The 12,523-nt window shown below is 39.8% G+C and overlaps 1 protein-coding gene across 2 annotated transcripts in view; it reads left to right on the top strand.

Annotated features, from left to right (window-relative positions):
* The first annotated feature begins 5,095 nt into the window (after positions 1-5,095).
* The window catches only part of GADL1 (glutamate decarboxylase like 1), an 81,847-nt gene continuing 74,419 nt past the window's right edge, over positions 5,096-12,523 (top strand). For both annotated transcript variants that reach the window (XM_027639308.1, XM_027639309.1), the window contains exon 1: positions 5,096-5,222. In XM_027639308.1, coding sequence (XP_027495109.1) covers positions 5,216-5,222 — 7 coding nt within the window. In that variant the 5' untranslated portion in view covers positions 5,096-5,215. The remainder of the gene's footprint in view (positions 5,223-12,523) is intronic.

The following is a 12,523-nucleotide window of genomic DNA, read 5'->3' as shown; positions in this document are numbered from 1 at the left end:
CAGTCTTGAAAGTTTGCATACTCAAGGGTTATAAATAGCCCTATTTGGATTACCCTACTTTCCCCAAGAAAATACAGATGTGATTTAACATATTTAAATATACAACATGGATATCTAAGATAGGTCTATGAAACCAGAAAAGACTTGTCAGCAAGTTGACTAAATTTCTGCTGGCTTTGTTGTCTTTGCTGATGCCTGTAGGGTCCAAGCCTCACTAAATATGTTATGTTGTTTTGAGCCTTGATGTTCTGAACAATGTGTTTTGTCAGCCAGCCAATGCCATATTGTTCCTTTGAAGGCATCAGATGCTGCAACTTGAGAACCTAACTACTTCTTCACTTTAGCGTATAGAATGATCAGTCTTCACCTTTGGTTGGTCTCTAGTAGCACAGCAACATTATTCCTCTAGGCATCAAATAGGTAATGAATGTCCTTCAACCTCTTAATGCTTTTTCTTCCCTGCTTGGTTACCTACATCAGACTACTAATGTTTGAGTTCCACAGGTGATGTTGATACCAATGGAGGTAACCATGACACTTCCATGCAGCTTTCTTTCCCCATTCCACTTGGAGTTGTGAATTCTTTGTGATTCTAAAAATGGAGCCCATGGCTTCTCCAGGGAAAAATACAGAAAAAGACCTGAGACTCTATTTTATATATGTTCTAGGTTAGCTTTGTAAAGTATAAGGTAACTTTAAAAGCCTTCATCTTTAAGACCATCTAAAGGGTCTAGTACTTTTCTAAATAATTTCTAAAAGTCAGAACTAATCACAGGGTGTTAAGAGCTTGCACACCAATATTAGGTATGTCAAAATTTTTTAGCCTCTTAAATAAAATTGAGGGGTTTTTTTGAAAACACCCATGTTTGGAATTTTGGGGTAGTGGATTTGAAAAAAAATTTTACATGCTATCTCTAAAATGAACTTTTTTCAACATAATTCTTTCTCTCTTAAGTAAGGAATGTATTGTTATTCTACTGTTCTGTTTTAACTATTTGTTTACAGCCATTGGGGTCCTGCACAATTTAGAGAAGGTTCCTTACTTGTTCAAATGTTTTGTCTTCATAGAATAAACTTCAGGGAGGGGAAGGATGATGAAAATAGAAAGGCCACTGAGGTGAACATTGCCATGTCAACTTTGGAAGCAGAGGAGAGAAGATGCAAGTTCACATCCTGGCAAATACAACAATTTAAGAAGAATGTTAGTTCATCAATGTTTAAATGCAGTTCTCAATAGTTTATGTGCAACACAATTCAGTTGTGTGGTCCTGGCTGCCTTCAGAGAGGTAGGCATTACTTGTCGTGTCAAACCTTTTAGTCTTCATTGCATACCACAGCTCATTATGGGGGATCATAGCTTCAGGTGAGGTAACTTGATTCATTTACGCAGAAGCTGGGCAAGAAATCCATAAATATTTAAAACTGATGTATATTTACTAGTGTAATACTGCATATTGAATTAGTTGTCTGGTTTGCCTGCCAGCATTTCAAACCTTGGGTTTAATTATCATATTACCTAAGTTTGATGGCCAGTGTTTTTAACGGATTCATTCTTCTGCCCTTTTCTTCAGCTTCTCCTTAAGCTCTTCTGAGCTCCTTTGTGACCCAGAGGAATTGAAATTTTGTCAGCTTAGTGCACTGACAAATGAAAATAGGTGACTAATGTTGATTGTCTTTCATATTTCATACTCTGCTTGCCAAGAATGTCTCATGTACTGTGATCATTTAGAATCCTACACACTCAGGGTAGTCATGTTTGTCAGACTCATTGCAGTCAGTTGACAAAGAATATCATCTTGAGCACATGCTCATCAGTAGCCACCCCTTCTTATAATTACCTAGTGTAAGAAGAAAAAATTAAGACACAAAGGACCATTTAGTCATATGGTCTGATTTCCTCTGTATCCTGTGTCATTAAATTTCACACATGTAGAAGCAATATGAGGGCAGTAACCTGCATTTGGCTAAAACCTGTCTTCCAGAAAGACATCCTGTCCTGGCTGGCAGATGTGTAACCATTAAAAATTTCTTGGTGCCTTTGTTAGCTTGTTTCAGTGATGTATTGTCACCTTAAGAAGAAAAATTGTGTGCTTTATTTGAATTTGTCTCACTTCAGTTTCTACTACAGCTTCTTGTTATGCCATTCTCTGCTAGATTAAAGAGCTCTTCAGAATTCAGTAATTTTTTTCTCCATAGAGGTACTTTTCTGTAATCAAGTCAATCTTTTTAATACGATAAACAGACTGTGCTCTTTAAGTCTCACTTAGCAGAATTTTTCTTCAATTCTCAAGTCATATTTTCAGATATTAATCTGCCCCTCTACAATTTTTTGATGTTCTTTCTAAAACATGTCCAGGAACACAGTATACAAGATTGGTCTCATCAGTGATATATCCAGAGATAGAACTATCTCCCCTACTTCCTACTTCCCTGATGCAGGTTAATCCATCCTTTTACCAGTGTCAGAGCAAGTGTTTATGATGAGTTGGTGACTACAACCTCTAAATCTTTTCCAGCAAGTGCTATTTTCTTCTCAGTACACACCCACAATCCTTCAAGCTTGTTTACTGGGATTTAATTATAGTAATTATGCTTTAGTTATAGTAAATGCATTTTGTTTGACAAGGTCCAGTTTGCCACTCAATTCAGACTACTTCACATGGTTGACTGATACCTTTGCCATTTCTCTCCTTTTTGTGTCATTTTCAGATGTGATCCCCTTTTCACAGAAACATGCAATTCCTTTAGTGTCCACTACTTTTTGTCATCAGTCATCTGGCAAGGCTTAGCCAATTTAGCATCTGCTTTAATGATCTCATGGGATACTACATTTTCTTCCAGACTTTCTTAAAAGTCTAAATTATCAATATGCACACAGCCAAACGAGCAGTCTCATCAAAGAATGAATTTAGAGAAGTTTGATTAGACTTGGTCTTCCTAAAAAAGACTGGAATTATTTCTATTAATTTCTTTGAAATATTTTAAAATTAAATTTTACTCCTATTATTATTTAGGGTGCTTATGTTGGCCCATATTTTTCTCTCATTTCACTTGCCCCTTTTTGACTACTGGTGTAAGATTAGCACACCTTTGGAATTTCACAAGTATTCCAAAGTTTACTAAGACAGGTGAAAGAGCCCACATATCTATTCTGGGCCTGGGAGTAAAAGTTATCTAAGTTTTCCTATAGACGAGTGGTCATGATTCCTATCTTAATTACTAGCAGGCTGGAGCAGTTCTTCATAATCCCCTTGAGATCCATCAACTTGTTCCTTTTGTAGCACAAAAGTGCTTACTGAACATATTTACATTTTCCACACCAACAAAATACCACATTTAGTAATGGGCCAGTACCATCCTTGAGTTTCCTTTTATTCCTAACACACTTTTAATGTCCTATTTATCTTTGGCTCTTAAACTCTGGATTTCTTGCTTGCCTATTAACTTATCAATTTCTGTTATTGTAACTTGTAATTTATAGTAACTGTAATTTATATAATTTCTCTTTGTTTTCCATTTTCTTTCTAACAGCCACATTTGAGTTTTTATGGTAAAGTTACTGCCTTCTGTGATTGCAAAGTCACAGTTTTTTGGCCATTTAATAGAAGCTTTAAGAGAGCTCCTCTTTTGATGTTCACACTAAATATGTTTTGCCTTGTCGGTTCCCTTTACTGTTTTTCTCAGTTTGGGGAAATTAGCTCTCTTGAAGCAGCAGAAATGCATAGTTTTGACTGAGGCTGTCTTTCATTTCCCCATGATGAATACAATCAGCTTGTTCCCAGGCAACTACGAACTTTTTAATTTAGTGACATCCACCACTTTTATCTATCACAATGAGGCTCAAATACTTATCTCTTGCAGTGTAGGATATCTACTGGGCTACAAAATTACCTTCTCCAATCGCAGAAGTTTTTAATGACTAAGTAGAGTCTGTTGTTAAGTTAAAAAAGAGCTATGCTTGTTTCCCCACAAACAAGGAAAATTAGGATACTACATGTGAATAAATGTTTAATTCATGTGCAAATATTTAACTGACTTTTGAAAATCTTTGTCAAATTTCAATCAGGCCTGAATTTTAAGGGAAGATAAACTTTTGGGGGCATTGGTACTTAATTTTTGGACACTTTCAGACCTTTTTGTGAAAACAGACTAATGCCTTTTGTCCAAAAGAATGCTTGCTTACTTTTTTAAGAGGTAGTAATTAGGAGAAAATCAGAAGTAGTAATTAGAAGAAAAAAAAGGGATGAGAATTAAAAAGGCCTGTGTTCCATTGAATAGAACTGGTGTCCTGGAATGAACTGGAACAGGGATGTCAGCGACAACTCATCGAGAGCCCTATTCAACTTGGAGAAGAGTAGGCTGTGTGTGTGTGTGTGGGGGGTGCTAAATGCAGTCTACAACTTCCTTGTGAGGGGATGTGGAGAGGCAGAGACTGATCTCTTCTCTCTGGTGACCAGTGACAGGACCTGAAGTTGTGTCAGGGCAGGTTTAGGTTGGATATTAGAAAAAGGTTCTCCACCCCGAGGGTGTTTGGGCACTGGAACAGGCTCCCCAGGGAAGTGGTCACAGCACCAAACCTGTCAGAGTTCAAGAAGCATTAGGACTATACTCTCAGACACATGGTGTGACTTTCGGGGATGGTCCTGTGCAGAGCCAGGAGTTGGACTCGATGACCCTTGTCGGTCCCTTCCAACTCAGAACATTCTCTGATTCTGTGAAAACTGCCCTCGGCGGGCGGCCAGGCTGATGGCATCGGGCTGGGCTGCGCTGGACCAGCCCGGCTGCCGACAGCCTGCCGCCGGGAGCGCCACGCAGCCCCGGGGAGAGTTTTGAGGCACAGGGTCAGGTTTCAGAGGCACCAAAACAAACTGTCACAAGCAGCGACAGCCACGACCCCCCGAGTTCGGAAGAAAGGCCACCCCCGGGCATGAAACCATCCACCATCCCCGCCTTTAGCGCAGCCCTCCCTGACCCTCGGGGGCAGCCAGGCTCCCTGCGGGCGGCACCGCTCCGGCTGTGCCCCGTCGCCCGCCCCCGCCGGGGCAGGCGGATGGCGGCGGGCCAGCGGCCACGAGGGTATTAATAGGCGGCCCGGAGGAGCAGCGGGGCGGCTGCGGGAGTGCGGGGCGAAAGCTGCGGGATCGGTTTCTCTCGGCGCGGGAGCCACGCCGGGGAGGTGCCTCCCCTCCTTCTCCGGTCCCACCTCGACGGCGAGATGGAGGGTAAACGCCGGCGGGGCACAGCCGCCTTCTCGCTCTTCTCTCCCCGCTTCAGCCGCCTTCCGGGCCGGGCGGAGGGGCTGGAGCGGGCCGGGAGGAGGGGAGAACCGCGCTCTCAGCCCTGCTTGGGGCTTTGAACTCGTTCCCCGGCCCGCGGGGGCTCCAGCAGCCTCCCCACCACGGGTGTCGCCGGGCTTGGCGAGGAGAGGGACCTCTGGGCAGTGGAGGGAGGCAGGGTCGGCGCGCAGCTCAGATGCGGGAGGTCCAGCTGCCTGCTGGGTGTCGACCTGTAACCTGCGTCTGTTACAGCGCAGCAGCAGCGTAGCCAGAATGGTTTAATAAGGTACAGGGTTTGCAACAGTTATCATAAAATCATTGCAGAACAGTATTTTTTCTGAAATAAATGAAATAAATGATTTTTAAAGAGAGTTACCTTTTATTTTAACTCTTTTTTTTTTTTTTTCTTTCCGGCACCAGAATAAAATAGGCATGGTAATACAGTGATTTGCTTTGGAACAAAAGGTCTCAGAAAGGGAGAAGTTAATCCTGTTTTATAAATGTATTGTCAAGCTTTTTTACCTGCATTAAGAGGAAGGCTTTGCATCATTAAGTGATGAAAAGTAAAAGTTGGCCATATGTTTATGAAAGCTGAGAATGTGGATGACCTGTGGCTAATACAATAATGAGACTGCTGGAGGAGGTTAGCAAATGCAGAGATTAAATTGTGGTACACCTAGGATTCAAACGATTATTTGCAAGGTTAAGAGGCAAAGAATTCTTTGGTCTTGTGAGTGGAAGCTGGTTGCTAAGTCAGAAAATAGTAAAAGTGTTTGCAGATGGCTGCCTCCTCTCCTGCAAGATCAATATTCTTGATAAAAATTTCTCCACTTGTCTCAAATTGAGAATCTCTTATGAAAACAGTCAAAAAAGGCTTGAGATCTAGTATGTTTCTTTTTTTTTGTTTTATTTTGTTTTTTTGTTTTTACCCTAAACATGAGTGAAACAGCAAAAAAGTTTTTATCCTCAGATTGAGAAGCCTCCTAGCTTGTCTCCCTTGTCTCCCATAGGTTGAGTGTCTTGCACTCATAAGTGATTCAAGTTATTAGCACTATATTGGCAGACAAATCACCAAATAAACTAATATATTTGAAAGAAAACTTCAGGAACTTAATATTTTGAAAACAATTACTCCCTTTTGCTTTATTTGATATAAATTGAATGAGCATTGTAAAGTTACATGACAATTATAGTGTGATATGGTGATACATGTGATATAATATGATCTAGTCTGCACAGTAGTCCAAGGCTGTACTGTAACGACAGCTGTACTATGTGAGTAGCAGGAGTAGTGCTGTGACAGCAGCTCCAAAAGTGATTTGTTTCAGATGCAGCTTGTATTTATATCCTCTGCCAGGATAACACCAAAGATATGCTGCCAGTAGTCACTTGAGACTGAGATCCTGGTGGTTTAGCTGGGTAGTAGTATTCTTGTTCAAATATTGTCTAATGTATGCTACTCAAAGTCTAATTTTGTTCCAAAATCATTGGCTTGTGTTGGTAAGGCAGAATGTGTCTGGAGAGAATATGATATCCACCCTTGTTGCTGAAGGTTTTCCAGTCTCTCTTCCTTATTCATGAGTAGCATCTCTAATTTCTGTGTACTTTCTCTCTCATGAGGAATCCTTTACTCTCTCAATCTTCTCTTCCCTTTATTTTTGGTGATTTGCCGTGTTTACCATCAGGTTCCCCCTCCCCACCCCCCCAAGCAAATGTGAATCCATTGTTAAAACCAGACCTTCTGCGCTGATGTGTGAGGTTCTTTTTTCAATAGCAATTTTATGGACTCTTAGCTTTTAAGGTTATATTGGAAAACACCTAGGAGACAAAGTCTGAAGGCACCTGCCTGTTGCAGCACTAGCATTGTGTTGTTTGCTTTGCAGCGGAGCAGCTGGCAAAGTGGACACAGTTGGATTGGAGATGTGTATGTGCGTGGAGTTAACACTTACAGTGGCTGCTGTGGTGAGCACAGTGGCAGCAATCTTGTGGGGAGACACAATGGGTTGTTTTCCTTGTTTCTTTTTTTTTTCTTTTCTTTTTTTAACACTGTTACTGTATCTGAAAATGTGTGCTCGAGTTTGATCTTGCTGGTTGCTAATTGAGCCTAATTTCTTTCAGACATCACCACTGTCCACAAGGGAAGCCTTAATGACTATGCAGGAGTGAGTAAGAGGATTTTTTTTAGGCTATGATTCCACTAACACAAAAGACGGCAAAATCCCATTAATGAGAGGGAGCCAAATTGTAAATTCCTACTCCTAGCTGCAGAAAGGGATCTTGACTGCACATATCCTTCAGTAATTTGGCATCAGGGTAGTTTTCCAAGGTTGTTTTGGCATGGAGAAAGCCTGGCAAATTCTGTATTTGGAGAAAAAAAAATAGGTGAGCTGTTCCCTTGTGAGGAATAAGGGCTGAATGAATTAAGCAGATTCTCAGGCAAGTTGCTAGCTCATCAAGTACAACAAACAGAGTCAGAGCTGGAAACCACAGGGGAAAGGGAGCAGCCAGCATTTATGCAATATGCTGATTTTAACTTCTGAATTGCTGTCTGCTCAGAGTGTATATGGTGTGTTTAGGGTGTTATGTGGTTTATGTCACCAGCAGATTGGGGAGGTGAGTCAGCAAATATTTTGTGTAAGATGTTGCTATGTTGCCATCTCAAACCTCTGTAATGCGAAGCATGGTGAAACATACTGGAAGTTAGTGTGACTTTAAGGCTCTGGTAATGTGACACTCAGGTTAGTATTTTGGTCAGAGCAGAGGAATAGGATCTCTCCTGTGTCTTAAAATCTAATCTGATAAAAGAGGTCCTAGGATCTTTGCTAATATCACTTCATCAGAGGGAGGGAAACATAGGTTTGAAAGAAATGAAGCTTGCATCAATAAGGTCATTCCGTGAGAGTGCATTCATGGTGCTTTAAAATTAATAAGAATTTTCTTGGCAGTTAATGAACATTTAGTGAAGAAGCTTAATTTGACATTTGAAAAGTTCAATAAATAATTTTTCTTTCTTGATTAAGGCATCTTTTAAGCTGTCACTTATACAACAAGAGTTGTCACTTTTTAATGCAATAAGAGATCTTGTTGCATACTGATTCAGCTATTATTGCCTATTAAACAGTTTAGATTTCATGTGCCTTAATTTCCCAGCCCTTAACTATTTTAAGCTGGCTGCTTCTTTAAAGACCATCGATATTTGCATAAGCATTTATCACACATTCAAGACAGAAAAAATGGACACACTGAAGTACATGTGTATTGTATTTCTTTGTACATATCTTTGTATTTCTCTGACTTCCACCCAACCTGTGGAGAGACTTGGGATAGTTTTTTGTGTTCATCCCAGATGTTTATAGAAATTAACTCTTTAAGATTTGCAAAAATCAAAAGATAAATTTCTTATGGCCTCTTTTGCTTTGCCTCACGTCATAAATGGCAGAGGTTGTTGGAAGTAGTTGTTTGTAAAGCATTGATGAGTCAAGGATACTCAGCAGGACATGGCTAAATTGGGGCCATTTGACTCCTTTTTTATTCTCACATCGTGCACATAAGTTATTTTACCATTAATGAGGCTTATACATGTGCAATGAGGGAATAATTAATTGAAAAGGCAAATAGTTGTTGCTTTGTGGCATGTTAGAGGTCGTTTCTGTTCATTATTGTCAGGTCTAGTCTAAGGGTAATAAAAGATTTCTTTGACCTAATTCAAATGTTTGTATGTCATCCATCTCTATTACTGTTTCTTGAGTGCATGTGATCTATATTTTTTTCTTTAGTGAAAAACTTGTCAAATGTCAGTAAATAGAATTGTCTTTTAAAGTAAAAGTCACTGGACCAGAAGTTCTTCCATACCGTGAATATGATGAGGAAAGTGGGTCTTAGTCACCAAGGCATTTTGTCAGCAAAGTAGCAATAACTCTACAAAGTAGTTGGTCAAACCTAGATAATCTGGAAGAGTTTGTGGCTCTAAAGCTTGGATGTCTCTGCCCTTATGTAACTGAAAAGCCTCATAAATATGATCTTATGCATTGGCAAATGTCAGGGTTTCACCAAGAAAGGTTGCAGTGTCTCATTGAGCTGCTTAAGCTAATTTTTCTCAAGCAGACCTACTCTATTGTTAAGGGATTATTGAGTCCCCTTTTGGGCCAATATATCATGTTTAAAAGCTGTTGTACCAGCCTGAAGGGGAAAGAGAAAGCAACAATTGCTGTATGTGCCTGGTATTTGGTTGCAATGCTAATGTGAAATGACTGATTCATGTTTTGGCATGGTCAAACGTGGTCAAACAAAAACTCAAACAAAATAAGTTCTCCGTCTTCTGCCTTTGTTAGAGGAAAAATGGAAGACATGGTTGTAGTCAGACTACAGATGGTATGGTGGCTCTGTTTGGGCCTCTTTCAGTTGCCTTGCTGTGACAGGGATCATATGGTTTTGTTGGTGACTCTCAGCATGCATAGTATGGTCAGATCTGTGCTTCTTCCAGGTCTCATCCAGGCTGATGCTCTAGAAAAGGACTGTTAGTGTCTTCTGCTGGCACTTACCAGTGTCACCCAGCAACTTGGCCTCTTGCAGCTCAGGAGGGGATTCCCAAAATCACATAGTTAAACCTATGGCAGGGACAATCTGAAGTGGTGTGTCCAGAGCACTGCTTGGGTCTCTCATCTACATGACTGGTCTCTGCTGATCTGATCAGCAATGTTATAGTCCGTGCAAAGCAGCTTGCTCCATTTTGAAAGTGCATTGGGTTACTTTGAACTACTTTTACGTTGAATTAATATACTAATAAATTATGAATATCTGCATAGAAACTAGTTCAGAGGACCTAGTGGGCTGGAAAGTTACATCCTGATTTACTATGCACTAGCTTCCCTGTGTTAGTAAATAAGGGTGTATCTCAGAGATATGTTGCAGACATGAGTTAGTGAACAGCAACTGAAAATCCTTTGTAGGAAGCAGAAAATATGAAAGTGTTTATGATATTAAGAAAAAGCAAGGGGAAAGAGTTGTTTTGACTGTAAATTGAGTGTAGAGGTAAAACTTCCTAAAATGAAATTTGTACTTTTCGTCTATTTCTACATTTTAACTTTCATTGAATACCATAAAACTCAGCTTTAGTAAATTACAACTCTCTTAGTTGATTTTGAAAGACTGGAGCTAAAAATTTATTTTATATTATGACTAAAAGTAGAATTCTTGCATGAAATTACAGGCTGTCATGAAGTCTTTTAAATCAAGCTGCAGAACTTTAATTTGGAAAAAGAATCCTATTTGTCTCCATTTTTTTTTTTTCCAGCGGGAACCAGGAAAATCAGAGGGATTCCATATATTCTATGTGGGTCACACATATATTCATCACTTCTGTCTGAACTCAGTCTCCTGAAGTTAACTTTACTATCCCATGCACTGTACCTTTAGATATTGCGGATTCAGTCAATTTCCCACAGAAAAAAAGGAACATTCATTAAATGTTCATTATCCATGTGCAACTTCTAATTAAATTAAAACCAATTTTGTTTCTCGTATGCTTCCTACATGGTTAGCAGGTGTTGAAAATTGAAACATGTGAGCTGAGAGAATCTCTTTGGGTTCAGGGAGTTGAGATTTCCATTTCATAGATGGCATTTGCTGTTTCTCAGTTTTGCATCAAGGTGTATTCTGATTCTCCACAGCCTTTCTTTCTAATTGGAAATGTTACAGTATGAATCATTCCTGCAGTTGCTTGGTTAGGGCATTGTGAAGTTTTTATGAAATATTAACATCAATTCCTGAGGTTTGGCTGCATAAAAGTTTCTGATTCTTTTTTCTTAACTTTTGTCTGCTGTTTTTGGTTTTGTGGTTTGGTGTTTTTTTATTTTGTTTTCGGTTTGGTTTTTTTTTTAACAAATTCTGCCTAGGACTGTTGTGTATAGCAAGCGCTTGGCACACAGCAAATGGGCACAACAAAGTCATGAGCTTTCAACTAATAAGGGTGCTCCCTCAGAACTCTGGAAATACTTCTGAAAGCAGGACCTCTGTCCTAGCGTGGACATTGTGTTCCCTGCCAGATATTTGTTACTGGGTCTCCTCTCCAGATATCACTCTCCTCCCAACCTTTCCTTTCAGAATGGGAAATTCAGGTGTGGGATTGAGAACAGGACCCATTTGTTGTGCTGTTGCTGTTCAGTGTTAGCAGTGTTCTCAATGAGTCTATTCAGGGGCTTCTGAGCCCATACAGAAGCACTTCTGTTTTCCTTGGGTCCTGATCTATAAAGGTCACATCTGCCTTTTCGCAGTCATAGGATTCCTGTGGGAGGGGACTCTTGCAGCCCTTCTGAGGGGAAACACCCAACTTGTTCCCTGTCCACAGGCCTGGTCCATAAACCTGCAAAACAGGAATATATAATTCAGGGGGAATTGCAAGAGCCCTACCATACCTATGCCTACTTCTTTTTGTTTGTTTTTCTTTTCTTTTTTTTTTTTTTTGTATGGATAGCTTTGCCAAGACACTAAGTGATTTAATATGTTGGATTATAAGAAACCTGCATCTCCTTTACTAAGAAGCAATGTATTTTTGTGTTAAGGCTGAAGTGGCTTTACTTCATTCATATGTACAGAAAGCAGTGATTAAAGAAACAGATATGTCTTTAAAGATTATAAATACCAAGGGACTGAAATTGCTACATAGTGTGGGACATAGGTGCATAGGTTTGTGTTTTAATGCTTTGATACATGATATGGTGCCACAGTAATTCATTAAACATGGTGGTGTGGAGCCTTGACACTGAATTTAATTCTTTTCTTTTGCTGGACACACTGAAGGAAAATACTGAAGTCTTCTGAAAGATTATCCATGACTAGATCATACAGAACGTGAAATTTAAAATTAGTTTCTGATTAATGCTTGCAATTATTACTGCATTTGTTACAAAACAGAAATAAGCCTTTGATCAAAGGCAGCTTTTTGCATTCCCTTGAATAGTCAGTGGTGCTAATACAGTGTAAACTGACAGGATTTGGCCCTGGCATCCAAGCATAAGCTGCTCTTTCACAACAACCCCCCTCTGTTTCCTCGTTTTCCTTGTGAGCAATAAATCTTTCTGGTCATCTCATGCTACTTTCCCAAATGTTATTACAATATGTTGTTAAAATGGGCCAAGTACAATGCTTCAGTTTCTTTTTGTAGTGCAAGGATTTAGCAGTCAAATATGGAAGCACAGATGCAGCTTTTAAAATACTTGGTAGTGCTTACATAAAGATACAGAAACATC

This window comes from Corapipo altera, unplaced genomic scaffold (genome assembly GCF_003945725.1).
Source record: "Corapipo altera isolate COAL_440 unplaced genomic scaffold, ASM394572v1 44, whole genome shotgun sequence".
Classification (NCBI taxonomy): Eukaryota; Metazoa; Chordata; class Aves; order Passeriformes; family Pipridae; genus Corapipo; species Corapipo altera.
Note: the sequence above shows the minus strand (reverse complement) of the source record. Positions and strands in the feature narration are given on the sequence as shown.